Below are 20,192 nucleotides of genomic sequence, written 5' to 3' on the forward strand. Positions count from 1 at the left end.
AAAAATTAATATATGAATTTTTTAAAATATCAAAGTAATCGATAAAGTAATGCCAAGTTGTTTACGAATTGTTAAATAAATTAAGGACGAACAATGTAACGTAACGTTTATTAAATATTAAATTTAATGTAATACCCTTAAGTGACTTATTTAGAGTTATCAAATTGTGTGTCACACGTACACAAATACATCTACAAAACCTATTTTAACAATAGGCAGACTTAATGAATTAACAATGTGATTTATCTTGAGAACATTAATTATTATTCGTAAAAATAAATCAAAATCGTTTCTATTAAAAATTTTAACGTCAGAACAACGTTAATAAGATTATTAAGATCAGCATCTTAAATAGGGGAATGAAGATACAAGAACAAACAGTAACGACTATAAAATAAAAAGGAACATGGTATACAATATTTTCCCAATAAAATAATTTACAATTAAACTGTCTTTAACGGTAAATTATGTTCCTATTTAATCAAACGTTACAAATCTTAATAACATTAATCCATAATTCCAAGTAACTTGAAAAATATACAACTTGTTTACATGCTATATACAATTCTTAGTAACATTTATCATAAAATTACTAATAGTTGTTCAACATTCTGTACAAGTTTACAAGCTTTAATCAAGAAAGGTCCTTAGGTACGGACGTAAAGCACTTAAAAATACTAAATAAATATCAAATTCTCCATATATGGCCGTGAACATAGCATGCCAATCGGGATAATTTCTTACTTATAATTTTTCTAATTAATTATAAATTCAAATTATAAAACATCATCGTAATCGGCATAACTTTTCTACTTATAGGTCTCCTAATCCACTGTATCATTTCTCTTAAGAATCAGTTAAACCATGCTTACACTTGCAGGGAACTGCAAACTGAAACTGTCTAAACTGAAATTGTAATTTATCTTTGTTATCTTTTGGTTCTATAATTATAGAGGTTAATCTTCGCCTGGCAAATACTGGGTCATTTTTACCCGCTGTACGTATCAATCTAGCAACGATACAAAATACAGTACAAAATATACAAAATGTCGCAAATACATTTGTAAAAATCATACTATAAATACTGTTTTATGTATCCGTTGTAACAAGTTATAATAAAAAATACCATATACTTTCAGACGAATAAATTATGTCACAGACCTCAGTATCAATAAAAAAGTAGTTCGAAGAAATAACAACATCTAATCTCTATATAAAATGTTCTCTTCCATGGTGTTTACTTTGATTCAAAACCAAAGAGACCAGCCGTACTCTTGGAACATTCGCTGTTCAAGGATTAAGAAATGACCTGGTTAACAAATTAACTAGATGACTGGGAAACTTTCGAGTGGATTGAGGCAGAACGAGGCACGTTCTTCGCACTCTCGGTGTCCTCCTCAAGTGGATAAGGACTGAAAGGCTCGGTCTGCACAGCAACATCCTCGTAATCAAGTTCCAAGGCGTCTTGCTCGTAAATTGCATCGTGACTTCGCGGCCGAGCTACAGAAGGAATCCACGGTTGTGGCACGCCTTTTCCAAGTGCTAGGAAAACCGCAGCAGTTGTTAACAGAACGACGGAAGCGACACCGAAGACCAGCCGCCACGAACCAGCGATCTGAAATTGAAATTTTGTTGTTCATTATAGGAGAACTGTAAAATATGCCAGTAAGTGGTCAACTATTACTGATTTATAGTTGAAGGAAAGTGAAGTGTAACAGAATTTTAATTGTTGGCTATTTTCTAAGTGATAATTAATAAGTCATAAAGAAGTACGAGGAAGTTAGAATTCGGAGATCGTTAAAATTATTAGTACGATTTCACGAACGAATGTGAAAGGCTTAATGTTTCCTGTGATATTCCTCTTATTGTCAGAGATATTGTTAAACGTTTATATTTATGACAAGACACTGATGTTAAAATAGAAATTAAAGTGTCTGCAGAGGAGTTACATTTAATTGAAATATCTACTTGAGTGTGTTATATTTCTAATAATTGTTTGTAAAAATGCCTTAAGACAAATGTACGCTATTTCATAGAAAGACACATGAAATTACTTTATTAAGACGCGATAGAAAAATTAAAATTTAAATGATTGATGCTTTTTTTAAATCCTTTCTTGCAGAGATTAAGACAAAAAGTTAAACTTGCAGAGCCATGAAGGGCCTGAGTGACAAAGTAATTGGCAGCCAACAGCCCTGCTGCGCCTAGAGTCGAGCACAATGCACACGCAGCCGCTGCGCAAGCTGGGGATTCTACAGGTGCAAGGTCTGCTATAGCTGCTAAAGCACCTGCTGGTGCAGTTCCAGAGACAAGAAGAGCGGCTATACCTAACCAAGCTGCCCCCAATGCTTGACAACCGGCGTAACCAGCGACAAAAAGTAGGGCAGCGGGAATAAAATGAGCTGTAATCAAATTACAAATTAAGTTACCCCATTTAATAGATCTCCTTCTTGATAGGATAAAGAACACAATTTGATAGAATTAAAAAATATCGTCATAAACTTTTCTTTTTAATGAGATACGTACCAGTATATACGACCAACTTTCTAGCTGTGGTTGTCGAAACAATTTTTGATTCGCGAACGTGATCCACAAGAAGACCGCATGTTAACGCAGCCATGAAATGACCAATGTGTGGTAACGTTGTTAGAACAGAATCCTGGAACCATTGAAAGCTAATTAAAAGTTTCCAAAGATTAATTTTTAGTACTTATAATTTATCTGTACAAACTATACGAGTATTATTAGGATTTAATTTATATTTTCTTTATACGGTTTCTAATACCTCAATAACCTCAAATTTTAAAATGCTATTCAATCATAGTGCTACAATGTTATAATGTTATTCAACATATGTTATCAATTATACATTTATTGATTTATTACGAGCAATAGACGTTGTGTCTAAATAAATAAATAAATCAAAGGATTTATTGAAAATAAGAAAATTTGTTGTTGTTCATAATCGTTTTGAAAAATGTTATACTTCTTCTTGATACAATAAGATGAAAGTCACAAGAAAGTGTATCAGAATTGATGGAAAAAGCAATGAAATAAAATACAAAAATCAAAATATTTAACTCATTACCAAGTACAATTATATATAATATAAGATATATAATATATATAAGATTAATGAATATAAGATAGAATACTTACATTAGCTGTTGAGAATCCATAAATAAGTTTTAGATACTTTGTCATACCAAGGGCAAGCGTTGCATCGCCCCATTGATTTCCCATCGTTGCTACAGCAGATGCCCAAACGGGAACTGATCGCAGTAATTTCCCCCATGGAATCACAGCAGCCTATTTTATTATTAATTTCATATTTTAGTCCATTATTATTTTTCATTTTCGTTACTACTTCGCCATTAAATGATTTATTTACAATTCAATAATATTCTATAATCTAGAACCAGTTTTTATATAAACAACTGATTGTATATGGAATCTATGTGTCTATATGTAGAATCAATTTTTTATTATCCAAACTTTAAATATTTCAGATTGGGAATTAAATTACAAAAACAAAGAATATCTGTTCCTGTATAAATTTCTTATAAACAATTTGTTATAAATAGAAATGTGTTACACACACAATTTTATCTCCTTAATAAAACAGGATAATCATGTTAATTATATTAATAAAATTGAAATCATTTGTACTTGCTGTTAAGAGAGTTTTGGCAGTAAGAAGACTCATAAAAATAACGATGCGGTATATTCAATATTTAGCACGGAAATAATTAACTTTATGTGACGCCTCATTAATCTTTTAAAACAATGCTATTGCGATTGCACCATTGTAATATCGCATAATTCATAGAACATTAGCCTTTCTCTGTATGGTTCATGTCGTAATAATGACCTGAATAAAGGATTGCCAAAACCAGTGGAAGAAATTTCATGCACATTAAGTTATACAATAACGATGATAAGAAAAAAAATTTGATATAGGAAGAAATCCCGAATGTCATTAATCAAACAAGAATTTTATCTCTTTGCGGTCGCATGTCAAGGGGGATTAAAAATTTACGCCATTTCATTCTTTCAATTTTAGCACAAAAGACAGTTCTATATTAAAATTTCATGTAATACTAATGTGCATTGTGTTAGAAATACAGATATACTATTGGTTACAAAAATATGAAACAATTTAATAAAAAATACGAATTTTCAAATGAGGCTTGGTGAGTATAAGATCAAATATCGTTTCAAATGCAGATGATTATAGATAGAAGGAGAAAATTGTGCAGCTTGTATTATTAATCTAAAATAAATGAATTTTATAGTTATTAAAATTTGTTAAAAGCGAGAATGATCTTACATTTGTATCGTGCTGATAAGATTTCGGCGAATCTTTGACAAATCGACCAAAAGCGAAGTACCAACACAGAGCAATGCAAACGAGACCATAACAAAGTGAATCTCGGCCAAGACATCGAACAACAGCTGTACCTAACCATCCTGTGAGACAGTATCCAACGCTGACCGCTGTTAAATAATTTATTATTACATTTCTTAATAATTCTTTCTTCATTTTTCATTAATATCTTCAATCAAACTATATTCACATATTGATAGTACAACATTAAACATTCATTTTGTATTATGATTTGCAACTAAAAATTTACCAGCGTAGCAACTGAAGTACCAACTTCTGTGAGTGCTCTTAAACCAGGTCATAGCAAGCATGTGAGCAGCAGGCATAGTTGCCCCCTATAAATGAGGAATGATGTAATAATTTCTATGACGTATTGAATAATATCATTGTTTCATCAGTGATGCTCGTATTTTCCAGATATATAACTTAAAAATTAATGCTACGTAATTATTTAGAAAATACTAAAAACAATAGAAGGAAGGAAAGTATTGAATGTTAATATTCCTTTCATAAAATATTTAACTATTTCCAAAATGATACGATATTGTTATCAATCTTTACGGAGAATTTAGTTAGTTAATAAAGTTTGTATATAGAAATGGAATAATTAACGTTATACAGACAATTTTAATATAAAGAATTTATAAATCGTAGTCTTTAATTCGTAATTACTGGAATTCAAAAATTCTACTTCTACCAATCATAAACGAATCGAATACATGGTAAAGTAGCAAGCTTTTAGTGAAATTTCAAAACATATTTTTCTAAAATTGACAATTCATAATTTTATCGTGCTCCTTGAAGTAATATGTACTATGGTATTTAATTCTTACTGTGCATAATCCCTGAAAGAGACGAAGTGCTACGTGAGACGGACCCCTCCATGCAGCTGGTACCAATAAAGATGCCAGACAAGCACTAAGAACTGCACGCGAAAACACCATAGATGGGCCTGATCTTCCCCATACTAAACACCCCCCTAAAATTGGACCAGCCACTTGACCCCATAGGAACGCTTCCCTCATTATAGATTCTGCACGTTCTTCCGGTGGTAACTAAAAATATTATTATAATTTCCTATGAATGCACAAATTTTCGTAATTTACTTACAATGTTCGTTTGAGAGATTTCAGAAACATTCAGAGCATATACATTTTTCATATCATGTCGTATTTACCTCCATGAGTATAACTTCAAAGTCTTCGGTACGATTACGACTACTGATGTTGACCAGCATTTCACAATGCCACGATGTGTCGATGATGGCATGATTGTCTTTCTGATTGGCGAGCAATGCGACCGAAGAACTCACTTCCACTGAACCACAAAGTGCAAATCCTACTGCAACGAGCGCAGCAACGATGTGTCGCGCTCGCACAGCCGCTAATTATTAATACAATTATTAACATAAATATTAAACAATAATATTAATGTTTCATCCATTCTATGTAATAGAATTATCATTAGCAATTATCCAAAAGTATTATATTTACAGATATTTATATAAAATTCTGCACGATGGGTGTTATATACAGATTTGATTTGTTAAAAGATCGACATTTATTTCTCCTGTATCAAATGCAAATAATTCGAATAATTTTTGTTTTTAAATGAATTTTTAAACTTTCTGTTATCGTACTATCAGGCGACAATGGGTAAGCAATTCTTATGTGCATTGTATACATACATTATCGGCGACACTATACATCATCTTTAATAGAATATTGTTTGATTTTGATAAGATGATTAAACAGTAGATTTCGTAGTTTCTACCTTTAATTAAAAGTTAAGGAAATATCCAAATTGCTTATATTACGATATGTAGATATAAATTTATCAATACTGGTAATAAATATTTTGAAGATTATGTTATAATAAACCCATATATACAGAGTGTACCGGTATTGATGGTATAACTGTGGAGGGGGTGAATTTACATGAGAAAATAAGTCGAAAATAAATAGAAATTTTTTCATTGGAGGCTTTGTTTTTAAGAAAATCGACTTTCAATTTCCTCCGAGTACGCATGCACTTGACTATGTCGTAGTTAAATGGATCTCCAGACACTTTGTATATGATGAACTTGATGAACGAAATAAAAAGGTATAATAAACATTTAATCTTTTTCTGCTCCAATGTGTTATGTTATTTACCGATCAAATTGGATATCGAAACATTTATTTCTGTAGTAACAAATATTTTAAACTTATTGTGTTATGTTAAACAACGTTCATTACTATTAAAGAAAGGTATCACGTGCGACGTAACTGCACAAGATAGTAATACAACGTAATTGCACGAAATAGTAATGCTACGTAACTGCACGAAATAGAAACACAATGTAGCTGCACAAAATAATAACGCAAGGTACTCTCAATCGCTTGCTTATTTTATTATACTGCTTGTTTTACTAAAAATATGTTGCTTGTTTCATATTTAGTTGAACGAACCTCGAACTTCTTTTGCGGCTTGTTTTATTTGAACACTGCTTTGTTTCACCAGTTGCACGCTACCTCTTTTGACGAAGTCTGCCATTTCACAAAACTCGAAAGGAGCAAAATCAACGACTGCATACTACTTTTATCATTCCTTCTACACCTATTATCTCTTTCCTATCCCCGCGCAGTATAAGAGACCTCGACTTTGGTTTCCTCTAAACGTAGCACAAATAATGATATTTAAAATAACTTGGCGATAAGAAAATTTTTATTTATTTCCCATCTTCATCTACTCCTTACACGATTTACTTTATGGTACGTTTGCTTTCGCGTAATGATAACGTTACAAAGTAGTTTTAAGGTAGAGTAGGAAATTCTGGGTATATACATTGAGCAAGGAAGGGGAATTAATTATATAATAACAATTGTGGTACGGTTGATAAGCTATCGTGCTATTCATCCTATCGTTTGTGATACATACTGATAAGTTTCTAAATCTCAATCAGACAGGTGATAAGTGGCAATTACCAAAATTTTACAAAACCAATCTGTAGATTGTAGATTACACAATACAGTGTTTATATCGGTTTTACTACTTGCATGCAACTTGATTAGGTATTTATCGATATCGTCTTTTAGTATCTTTATAAGGTAGACACTTAATACATTCAAATATAACATCAGTTCTACCCCATAACAAATATATTTATCGTTTAGTTGGATAGTGATTTGTTACAGTAATTTGAAATTTATCGAAACGTAGAATTACCGATCGAATCATTCAGGCGCGAAACGAATAAATAAAAATATCCACGTGGAAGAAGAATTTTCTCTCACCTTTCATTTCCAGCGCCGCATGTCTCAACTGAACGCTTCCACGTTTAAGACGAACGAGCGCTGCCATACTTATCACACGTATCGACGTACAGCTGGAGTTTTCATTACGCGACACAGACTTAAATGATACAGACTTAAACACATTTTATGGTGAAGCACGCCAATTTTTCACTGACACCTCTTTGCACGGCGATACGGGGTCAATCGGATAGTCGCGAGTTGCACGAACTATACTGGCCATCTGGGAGTACGAGTGAATGAACATCTCCGTTAACGAGACTTGATACAATAAGTACCTATGCCAGGGCAGCCTTGAAACACCGTTTGAGGCCTGCCTCGTGATATTTTGCCGACCGTGCCACAAAACGATATCACACACGTATTTCATACATGATAACAGACTGATTCCAAACACCAGATTTCGTTCGCTTTATCAGGACTCTGCGAAATATTAAATAACGTTGAAATTTCTGATTGTTTTGTTTTTCATGATAACACATCCAAGCAATACCTTTTGTTGTTACGATCTTATTTTTGGATTGGACGATTTGCTCGTGAAATTAAGAAAAGTGCTATAATTTCAATATCATCGTTGAAATATACTAGTGCTAATTTTCTTTTTTCTTATAAGCAGACTGCAGATTTTCATGCAATTTCGTAGTTTTATGAATACTGCAATAGTAAAAGAATAGGTCCAAAAGGACAAATTTGTTTCATCCCTTAGATATTATCATTATCTTTTGGTTATTTCATATATTTTTGGATATTTTGGGTATAAACAAACATTTCCTATAAATGTTACTATAAGTGACTTATTTACAAGTATACTGAGAGGAAATGAATCATTTAATGTACATACACGTGAAATAGACGACATGTATTGTTCTTACTTTAATTGGTTATTTTAACCATTGGTTTTTATAAATTCAAATTACGACATTTTATACTAAAATATCTACTTGTCTTATAAAAGATGTACTGTATATATATATTTTTATTGCTAACCTTTTTCAGTATAAAAAAGATATAACTATTAGACTACGGATTTTTATGCATTTATTATTTATGATATTCAAAGCATAATGCTTTCTACAATATTTAGTACGTAAAACAATTTCCCACCTCTATTTCATTTTTAATTATGTTCATAAAAATATAAATGTGCATAAACATCCGCAGTCCTATAACCATACTTAAGTTTGTGATTATAGATTGTTATTTGTTACTTGACTGTCGTTAAAAAAAATAAGTCGGAGATACAAATACCTAAACCAACCTTTTTTACTATTTCTACGGTTCATTCTTATCCTGCTATCATAATATTTACTGCTAGAAAAAAATTACGCGGTCTATAGACATATAGGCATAAAGAAAAGTAAGTATTGTAGAAATTGACCACTATTAGCGTTGCAATCTCTTTCTAGACTGAGTCGATACTGTCGTATGTCACACCAAAATGACAAGAGAATCTCGTCTGTGCCCAGATGACGAACAAACTAGAATTTTTGATATATTTATTCTGTCATTTGTTTATAATACAATACGCCACATATGTACATATATACTTGATTAACAAAGCTTTCATATTCTAAGCTTGCGATGTTTATTATTTCTAGTATGTTATTTCATTTGTAAAACATTATCTCTATCAATATCTTTAAAAACACGTTTCCTTTTGCATTTTTTTCTGATACGAAGTAATGTTTTCAATGATCAAAAATAAAACGCATGTTACTTTACCGACCATTGGTTAAGAACACGTACGTCCCAAGTACCCAGCAAAGGACCCCCTCCGGTCCCCATTGGATCTTTTACCAGACCCCAAAAGGTTGCGCGTCAGGTGGTCTTTTTCCCTCTTGTTTTCTCCCCCACCATTCAACGAGAAACATCGTATCGTACTACCTGCAAGACGATTGGTCAGTTCAGAGACAGGTCAAACGGCAACACATCGGTTAGTTAGTGTTTCTGTCACATTCATCTCTACGTTTGGAAGCGTAGTCGAAGTTGTCGTTGAGATCGCGTCTCGAATTTATCCGAGGTCTGTACCGAGCCACGTGAACGAAACAAGCGCGCGGTTTCGTGTCTTTGAAAGCGTGTGCGAGTGGCGAGGGACGACCGATCGAGGGAACGGTGAATTCCTGCGTGCTTTTAGCCGCGAGCTTTTCAAACAGTGGAAATTATGCGCCGCGGCGACGCGAGTGTACCGGAGTGTTTTGACACGAGCGTGGTGCGGTGATTTTTGTGAAACGTCGCGTTCGATGAATGAAGAAGACGCTGTTACGCACGGGAAATAACGCGGGAAGAACGAACGTCGAGGTGAGTGCCACTGTTTTTGTACAACGATCCCGCGAATTTGAGGTTAGGTTAGGGCTGTACCGTGACTGTCCCTCATAGATATTACCTTACGGTGATCTGGAGTGTGCTGCGTATTCGCCCACGAACAACACGGTCCTTTGAAGGGTTCAGGCATCCGGATCCTCTCGAGTCGGGACCTCAAAAATGGTCCTTTTCACTTCTAAACGATGCGTGCCGGCGCATGTCTCTCTTCCTCCCTGGCCCCCCTTTCTAGAATGTGAACCTCTCCGGGATCCTGCTGTGTTTCTACTATAGTCCTCTGCAACAGGTAGTGATGGGCCAATCTTTCCGCGCGCGCTCTCCCTCGCAGGTTTGCTTCGTTTCTGTTATCGCGAGACTTCGCGTCACGTTTCTTTCTCCTGATAAATATGTATGAAATTTTTCAAGTACTTCGATCGAATACTTTATCGATCTTTTCGTCGTGTCGATATTCTACGTCTGTAAGATGCTTCAGATGTTTCGACGTTCGATCATTCAAAATGTTCTGTGATACATATATATATATTTATATCATCTAATAGAAACTTCTTTTCTTGTTGTTATTTTTCTTCTTGTTTCTTCTAGTTCATTTGTCTTTTTCGCATGTAGATCGAATAAAGTTTGACGGCCTCTAAACTGAAATCAGATTCATATAGAACTATCCATTCCATTATTTTGTCATGTAACTTTGCACGTAGGAGAAACTTTATGTTATTATTCGTTATTTTCTACCGCACATACATCAAACAAGTTTTCGTCTATATATACCAGATGTAGATTCATATCAGATTCACGTCAGATTCACATGGATCTATTTATTCAAATATTTCGTAATACATCTTTTCGTTTCATAGAAATTTCATATCAGCATTCATTATTTCATATCTTCTATAAATCAAATGTCCTAGTTCGTATATCTTGTGACATATTTTTCTGCCCAATGAGAATGTCATATTATACGTGTAATATGTATATAATATTTCGTATTTCATTTGGTCAGTAGTTTTAATATCCCTGTTCGTACAGTTGTATTAAAATCACGTTTACATCAAATTCATATAACGCCATATTTAATTTTCCATCTAGGGAAGAGATATTTTTAGAAGTTTCGTAATAAGTTCGTTTCTCATGATTTGTATTTTTCTTTTGGAACAGTTCGGTTAGAACGTTTGTATCGCGTATCCCCAGCATTTAAAATTATTTCGTGCCTGTCGTTGATGCATATTCGTGCTAGACTCTCGAATAATTTAGACTCGTAGGAAATGTCTAGTGACATCCGCTTGAAACGTGCTCCGTAAATATTAAAAGGGGTACCGTTGCATTCATACGTGCTCGATTTTCGGTGTGCAATTTGACCCGCATTACACGTTATGCGCTTTTACGTAACGTGGGTAGATTTTGTAATCGAATGCCTATCACGTCGATATTCCACACTTTGAAAAGAATCCGTTTGGGAATAACACGTGTACGTTCGGTCGTGAATAACACGTGTAAATTCGTTTACGTTCGAATTGATTTTGTAACGATAATTTCACTGTATTTTATTGGTAGTTTACTATCATCTCTTAATGTAACGATATTGTAGTGAAAGTGTAGCGATTATTGCACTTATCATTTTTGGAACATCCTGTACTTCCTTCTCCAAGCGATATCACGGAAATGTACATGAATGAAATAAGATAAGATACACTTGCATCTCTAAAAACCACAGATTAAAGTTGTAGAGTGAAAAGAATACAAATTTCTTTTATGTCGATATCAACCTATTATTACTTTGAAGAATTTGTTAATAGAAAAATTTTAATTCAACTGTAACTTTTATTGTCGTATCTCTTGAAAGATTATCGTTAATTCTAAATTATTATTAAAATTTCGCGTTATTACACAATATGAAAATTTTCGTTACTTTTTGTATATACTTATTTGTTCTTTTTTATTGTAGAAATAAATTTTATTTTATTACATGTACAGCTCTAACTAGCAAAAACAAGCATTGGTAAATTTAGACATCGTATAAATCACCTAAATATTCAATGCTAATTTTTCTCCCCTATTTGAATGCAAGAAAATTCCATTCGGTGTTTTACAAGACCTAAATCTTAACGAAAGTGGGTAACTCACGTGCTCGAGCAAGAACATGATCTTTTATTGCGTGTTGCGCGCTTACACTGTGCTGCAGTTATGAATAATTTATAAAATCATTGCAAGTTTGTATTCGAGAATTTACATCCTTCAGCTATACGAAAAACAGAAGAAAGCTCTTGTTGGCTCTGTATTTTCACTTTTACTCGCCCTTAAGTATTCTTCAAAGTTTCGTTTGCTACTTAATTTTCAGTCCATACGGTCCCTAAAGTTCTTGTTTTACATTTATGTTGGGAGAAAGGGTATTTATGCTGATTACATGGAAATACAGCTTGCACGTAACATTGATTTTCGTTCGTCAGTAAAGACTCGAGTATAAACTCGACAGGATTTCGTATAGTTATGCGAAAATGTAATAAAATGCTGAGAACTATTTTTTATTGTATAGAACGAGTCGCGTAGAGCCATTTGGTTATACAGTGGCGTGTATAAATTTCTGCTCAGTTAGACTTTCCACTATATATTTTAAAAACGATACATAACAGATTTTTATCGACGTGGTATAACCCATGAACACGTCTCACTTTACTTGCAAAATTGGAAAACCAGGATATTCAAAAGTTTCCTGTACCATTTTATTTTATAGTAGATGTCTATACATTACTTACGTGATAACGTAACAGTTTTAGTATGACTCGTGTCGTAAATCATTATTAATATTTTGTAGTTATGCGTTTTGCAATGATAAAGTCAGAAAGCTTTTTATTTCATCCTTATTTATGATTTGAAAAATGCTATGATGCTCGAGTGCTCCAGCTTATTTATGTAATGTTTCAACTTCATATATATATATAACTGAATTTAAATCCGGAGATTGCATTGACTAATCTGAAACTTTTACTCCGTTTGAAGATAACTATTGTCAAACTATGTACTTCGAAGTACGTTTCATCTGAAATGTGTAGTTTCTGGTTATTTTTAAAGGCAGAGGAAGAAAATTATTTTTCATTTTTCACTTGTATTTAGTTAAAGGAAATAGACGATATAAGGGATAATACGATAGAGCAGTATTTTAGAATGTTTGTACAAAATCATGTATATAATGTTTATATTTATTAGAAATCTATTATTTCACTTGTATCGTATTAACTTATAATTTGTAAGAGATCGCAGCGACTCTTTATATTTATGTCTGTCTCCATCGTGTCTCAATTAAACATAAGATAAATTCTAGAAATTAATCACAAGTCTTTCAGATATCTTTTGGAATACATAGCAAAAGATCTGTCTGGCTGGAAACTTCTGCACGTCACTTACAAACAGTTGGACGCATTTGGGTCGCGTATAAATGATAAAAAAAGAAAAGAAACTGTCGCAAATTTAGAAAAAAATAGATTGCAGTGGACTCATGGAATGTTTTTTTCGAAACATGGTTGGTCAATGCATCGAACCATAAACACGTCCAATGATATGAAGAAGAATGCAATCACGCTTCTGTGAAATATCGCAAGAAAAGCAAGCAGGAATTTCATGACTATAGATCTTATATACTATATAGACTCATTGCAGAATGTGAGTGTTAGTGATCGCAGAAACACGGGCAACAGGTTGCCAGTCGAACTTTCAAAGGATCCAGTTTTGATGTAATTAACCGTAGGAGATTGTACTATGCGCGGATAGATCCATTCTGTTACGTTTCGTTACGATCTTCCGCAAATTTTACGAGACGATCGTTGATCGTTTGGTTTCATTACGATCATCCGCAAATTTTACGAGACGATCGTTGATTGTTCGGCTTCATTACGGTCTTCCGCAAATTTTACGAGACGATCATTGTCCCGTTTCGATCGATTTTCAATTGCATGGAAGCGAGGCCTTGAATTACGTGAATGATAGTGTGTTCGTCGCTTGAAATTATTCGGATGTGGAAGATTAGTTTAATCGAGTTGATCATTAGTTAATGGTTGATCATTTTATGGTTTGAGAAGTAGTTTTGTACCATTATTTCTGGTGACCTTAACGGGTATTATGAAGAAGAGAATTATATGTAAGTTAGGAAAAAGATGTTCATGCTATTTATTGTTAATAAGAAAAGTCAGATTTGTAGTAATTATATGGTATTATTTTGCCAGTGATACAAATTAGTGGAAAATTAATGATTAGACGTAGCAGTTACTACGTTCTTGTGAAATTTGCCGGCTGCTAATTTCAATTTTGTTAAAAAAACGTTGCATTATTTGCAAACTTGCACGTGTTTTATTATTTATTATATACATTTGCTCTTTATACATACACCTTTGCTGTTTGCATTAACATCAGAGACCTTTTTATCGATTTAAAAGAATTTTTATTCAATAATTGATTTAATATTAGACTCAGAAATTAAGAAAAAGTTAGAAACGGAACGATGACGAATATGTGATTTTAAAGATACATCTACGTAGAATTTAAGGATTTGTTATTTAAAAAAAAAACTTCAGTTTTCTGTGCATTTACTACTTATACATTTTACTGTTCGCAATATTACGAGTCTTATGATTTATAGGATATAAAACCATGTTAAATCTAAGAGAATACAGATATATCAATGAAAAATTCAACGCAGTACTCGAAGCTAAGCTGGACATTATGATTCACTCGTACATACATTTATTCAGGTTTGATGAAAGAAGGATATTCATTTTGCTTGACAATGGCACCAATGCTCGTGACTTTTACCGGATGTACAAATAGATGATTGACCGTGTCTGGCGCAACACGAACAGTTCCACAGCAGAAATTTCTTTCAAATCTGTTTCAAATCTGCTACAGAATGAACAATTTCGATATGCTGCTTCGTTCCGCAGTTACGCGCTGCGATTCGATACGTTCCGGATATTCATAGAGCATATTTTAATTTACCTACTGATTGTGCAATGCTAGAAATACTTAAATATTTAAGTGTACCTGAATATACTATAAATGCGTAATTTTAACATTTTGCATTGATAGATTTAAGATTATATTTCAAGTATTTCACATTTTGGTTGATAGCGATACACATATGTGACGCTTTAAGATCAATTTAGTTTTATTTTATTAGCTTAGTTTTCATTTTAAATGAGCAGATTAAGAAAGAAGGAACAAACCTGAAACGATTATTATTTGTAATAAGAACATATTTTATTATTAGATATAATGTAAAAAAAAACAGGTAAATATAGCGTGGTATAAATATTGTATAGGTAAAAATATAGTGAAATGGTGTAAAGATAAAACAGATAAAACTAATCTGTGATGAACGGTTTGTTGCAATTCACTATAACAAACGAAGCTATTCAAGTGCTATGATAGATACTATACATAATCATTCTCACATTTTGTATAAAAATTATCATTACTAATCCTTGTAAAAGTGCCTGCATATGCTTAATGGTAGATTATTGCACAATAAATGCCGCTTTATTATTTTCTTATTTCAGACATTTTAAAATCGTAAAACATTCCACAATTGTCTTAGTTCGTGCGTTATTTAAAATAACAAATACACCAGTTTTTTTAAAATATAGGATAGATAAATTTATGTAATTGTAAAGATAAAGATTTACGAGGTCTAAAATTAAGGAATTGCCATAATTCGTCGAAAATTATAATCTTTACAACGTTCACACGTTTCTCCCATTATCGTTGCATTTCATATATTATTTATTATATTTGTTTAACGAGTTCGAACAGATTATAACTAAATATACATAAACTTTCGAATTTATAGTCAGACAAACGCAGTACTAACGGTATATGATCGCAAATATTGTCACAAATCTCATACTCACTGTTTCCTTGATGGAGGAATTCAGGCGTAAAAGAGTTCAGTCGTTCAGTTTTCAAATAGTCTTATCGTATCACCAAATTCCTACTTTTTTGTTCATCGTCACGAAATATACAATATTTTCTCTCGAATGATTTAAGTGGAGCATGAAATCTTATACATATACATTATCTGCTTAAGTTCTGGCAAGAACGGGTAGTAAATTATGGATATTATTGATTATTTTGTACAAAAAGGAGTATCCAACTGCCAGTCTTTTTACATACAACGAAGTTACCATTATTGATTTATATGGTCATAAAATGATATTGATTGAGAATTTAATTTCTATATTGCGGGTCTTAAGAATTTGTCACGCTTTCTCTAAAACTTGCTTACATATGATACCTGAGTAGATAAGTGTGTTTTTTTCTACCAGCAGAATTCTATAGTACAGTATAGCAGAGTAGAATCTCGATTTATTAGAAGACTACAATTAAAACGGAACGATCGATTTATTTTAATGTATTATGTGTAATTAGACTTGTTTTACCATTAGCTACGAATTCAAATATTAATATTAATAATAAGCAGTGGCATAATCAACAAAAAACATATGTTTCCAAAAATTTACAATTTTTGTGAAATTTAAATTCTTCCCTAATGTATTGTAGTATAGTGAATCCTCGATTATTATGAAACGATTGATTATTGGGAAATTATTACTGTCGACATATTATCGATCGATAATCGAATTAACATGAAAATTTCTTTCATAAAAAATATTGAGCGTCGGAAATAGAAACTCGGAGAAATTATTGTTTACCTTTTCGTTGAAAAGATTTTCTTCCTATTTGATATTAACATTTACAAGATAGTTCCAGACAAATATAATCCTTTTCCTTCTTCCAATTCATTATTTACAGTCATATCAACATCTATATTTAACTGTTTAGTTGGAGAATTACAATACTTTGAAGAGATCGCTTTTCTATAGATGCTTCTTTGAAAGTTTTAGCAGTTATAACGTTTGACTGAATCTCTTAAACTTATCCTTACTGAAAAGAAAGCAATATAAGAACGAGGACTTAAAAATATAAAAATTTGTACATTGAAACTGCATTTTCTATGGGTAGTTCGGATGATAAAGCTTCTGTAATGTATTGGGTTGGTAATTAAGGGATTACGGATTTTGTCATTAGGTGTTAATTACGGATTTTGTCATTAGGTGTTAATTACAAAATCCGCAATCACTTAGTTGCCAACCCAATATCATTCACGCGTTAGATCCAATTACAAAAGAGAAGAAAAATATGCTCGGGACGAAGCAACGACAAAAAGAAAGTGAGAAGGTTTTCTCTGCCAGCGATCTAGTTAATTAGTATGCCGTGTTTCATGGATCATTTGCATAATTTCCGCAATGGCTATGAATGAGACGCGGGATATCTCTTCGAGTGCTCTGTCAACCTTGAAACGTCGATTATTAATATCGCACTTGTTTCCTTCATTTTCATTCCGAAACTGTCAAATCGTGAAAGTTACTTCAACAGAGTTATACACCGTTGTAAAGGAAGGAAAGAAAGTTGCAGTTGTTACGACGCGTGCTTTAAAACCGTGTACGTACATACGTACGCATTTTCGTACGCAACTTGAGTAACGACGATATTAAAATTCGCGTATCGAAAGAGAAATCCATTCGGCGCGGTGAACGCTCTTTTGTTGCACAGGAATGGAATGCCTGTTATGTTTCGGTTTAAAGCGAACAACCTGTTGAGAAGTACACTCGAGAATTGAAGTGTGCAATTAGGAAGAGAAACTAATGCACTGAAACAGTTTCTATCAGTTGCGTCTAACGTCTACTGTGGTCTCCGTCGAATTTTTACGTTTACTTACTCAGCCAAGTAGGAACGAATTTAGTCTTATAATTGGGCAATGAGAATTGTTTTAATGGAAGGAGAGAAAGTGACAGGGAAAAAGGAACACATAGTAATAAAGAGTAAGATTGAAAGGTGAAGTTTATCTCTTCAAGCGGACGCAATTAATGTAGGTATTTTCTCTTTAGATCGAAGTATCGTTACGTGTTTTAAATTGCAGTTGTAAAAAATTTCAAAAATTGCTACTTTGATCGTAGAAAATGGCAAATATAAAGTATAAAATATTGAGAACATTGAGATACAAAGTGTAATATATAAATATAATTCTATGATCGTACGAGCTTTTGGTTGAAAGATGGGTGAGTTAACGCATTACATAAGAAAGAAATTCTACCCAGCTGTATAAAATAATAATTATGCAGGAAAATGATTATTTTCGTGACATGAAGTTATTTCATCTCGCGCTAACCGAACAACTGACAATTAGCGTAACAAATTATCCTTTGTAACCAACACATACATTATTGAAACGATCAATATTCATTCTTTCGTCAGGTGGAACGTGCTGTTAGAATTTACAATACATGTACCAATTATATCGTTATATGCTTCCTGCTGTGACTCGAGTAATTACTTGAAGACGTGAGACAAATAGAAAAACGATTGATCGGGATCAAAGCATGCGGGAAGCGATCGCGAGAAATCGTCGTCGCTCGTAACGAGGCCATTGCCGGTGTATTTTCTCAGTTATCTAGGAAACGGTTTCGTCCGTTCATGGCAAGTTTTTTTTTCATCTTTCCGTTGCTGCGCTGTGCGCTACATAACAAACTCGACGAGACAACTAAGTTGAGCGCGATCGTTTTACAGAAATCGTTTTCCAGGCTACGGATGGCTCCAGCTATTTTCCGTGTGCGAACGGTAAGCCTGAAATTAAACGTGTTATACCGTAAATATAAATTGCTATGAAAAAGTCGAATAAGCAAGTAGGTACATAAATCAGTCGAATAATTCATAATTCTTTATTCGGAATCGATTTCACAAATGACCAACCGGAAAATCATTGTGAAATTAAACTTTGCAAATAGAACAAAAATATATAAGTAGAGTGCAGCTTTATTTCCACGGTGAAGCATAATGGATTTATCATTTATGATTGGTCCAGGTCGTATTTCTTACTTCTCAACGTACATGTTCCGGTAAGAAATAGTTTGAGGCTACAGACACGCATTTCCTGCACCTGTCCTATATGTAACACGTTGACCATGGACATGGATAGGTACGTAAAGTGATGTACACACGTGCACGCATTGCTGGCCGTCTTGCATAATTGCGAAGCAATACCGTGCGATTTTTCGCACTTGGTCATTTTGCCTTATATCGTACTATTGATTACATTTCGTTTTCTTCCTTCTCGTCGGGTTTTTCTACTAGCGCCAGTGAAACGTTATTGGTGTATCGCGCATGATTTTCAATGTAAATTGATACTTAGGGAAACGTATGAGCTTTATCGTGTCATTATGCCATGATAGCCTGCATCTTGGAAATGCACGCTGTCCGTTAATGTCCAGGTTTTGTTTTTACCTTTCAAATATACCTACCGTACAAGTACATACTAAACTTTGAAGCACTTTTCGGTTTTGAAATATTTTATTAGCAAAACGTTTGAAACGTTTTATTACAGAGGCAAAGAAATATCGTATCGTACATGTATTTTCAAAGTGACACGACTTGAACAAGATTTTCAGGGAAGAGAAAAATTGTTTGGAATCTTAAAGGAATTATTTATTTAAACGCGCAAGATTAGCGAAAAAGTAGATTCTAGAGGACAATGGCCAAATATTATTCTTGTAAATTTTCATTTTTATATTCGAAATTCTTCTTCAACGATCTTGACGTTCTTCTAATTTTAATTCTTCTGACAATTCTTTGAATTATTTTGTATCGTGACACTTTCAAAATACGCGTGTAAAGTAGCATGAGAAATGCGTGCTCTACCTTGCTGCCTTCTTTGGCTCGATACTATCATTAGGAAATTTCTTAAACTTGAGGAAAATATCAATATTGAAGATGATTTCGAGTTGTATGCTAATAATTTTTTTTTCAATATTAAAATTCTTTCCTTAATTGAAATCAAAGCGAGAGTGGAAAAACAAATTTCAGGGAACCATAATTGAAACAAAAATTATAAAGTTCGCGAACGATAACGTTCTTCGCGAAAGAATATACTTCAATTGATTCTTGTAAGGATATGGAGAAAACTAGGGATGGATATCATATTTTAGAACAAACAATTTTTTTTCCTTTGGTTATCAGACGTTTAAGGAATTTCTTTGTTGCAACAGAGAAAGGTAAATATCTGTCATTGTTAAAAAAGGAGTATTGTTTCAATGTTCGCATAAATTGTCTGCTCTTTTTGTAATTGGGTTAGTATAACGTGTGACGACCAGGAAACT

At 33.1% G+C, this 20,192-nt stretch overlaps 2 protein-coding genes across 5 annotated transcripts in view; one reads left to right on the forward strand and one right to left on the reverse strand.

The window, feature by feature from the left end:
- Positions 1-448: 448 nt before the first annotated feature.
- LOC122566555 (sialin-like) lies at positions 449-7,966 on the reverse strand. Of its 2 annotated transcripts, none has more exons than XM_043723988.1 (9): positions 7,663-7,966; positions 5,565-5,770; positions 5,221-5,442; positions 4,638-4,722; positions 4,331-4,497; positions 3,160-3,309; positions 2,527-2,659; positions 2,149-2,402; positions 449-1,615 (listed from the first exon to the last, which is right to left on the reverse strand). In XM_043723988.1, the coding sequence occupies exons 1-9, from the start codon at positions 7,727-7,729 to the stop codon at positions 1,322-1,324; spliced, it is 1,578 nt and encodes a 525-aa protein (XP_043579923.1). In that variant the 5' UTR covers positions 7,730-7,966; the 3' UTR covers positions 449-1,321. The 2 variants fall into 2 exon arrangements, with proteins under 2 accessions (XP_043579923.1, XP_043579922.1); XM_043723987.1 differs by lacking the exon at positions 7,663-7,966 and adding an exon at positions 6,838-7,580.
- Positions 7,967-9,606: 1,640 nt separating this feature from the next.
- Positions 9,607-20,192, forward strand: part of LOC122567188 — a 143,789-nt gene continuing 133,203 nt past the window's right edge. For all 3 annotated transcript variants that reach the window (XM_043725497.1, XM_043725496.1, XM_043725501.1), the window contains exon 1: positions 9,607-9,978. The gene's annotated coding sequence lies outside the window, so the exon portion shown is untranslated. The remainder of the gene's footprint in view (positions 9,979-20,192) is intronic.

Source organism: Bombus pyrosoma, linkage group LG4 (genome assembly GCF_014825855.1).
Source record: "Bombus pyrosoma isolate SC7728 linkage group LG4, ASM1482585v1, whole genome shotgun sequence".
Classification (NCBI taxonomy): Eukaryota; Metazoa; Arthropoda; class Insecta; order Hymenoptera; family Apidae; genus Bombus; species Bombus pyrosoma.

Coding starts and splice junctions, on each gene's coding strand:
- LOC122566555 (XM_043723987.1), bottom strand. CDS start 6,922: ATGGCAGACTTCGTCAAAAGAGGTAGCGTGCAACTGGTGAAACAAAGC. Junction 3,310..4,330: donor CTTATCAGCACGATACAAAT/GTAAGATCATTC, acceptor ATAATAAAATAG/GCTGCTGTGATTCCATGGGG. Junction 1,616..2,148: donor CTCAGGCCCTTCATGGCTCT/GCAAGTTTAACT, acceptor TTTCAATTTCAG/ATCGCTGGTTCGTGGCGGCT.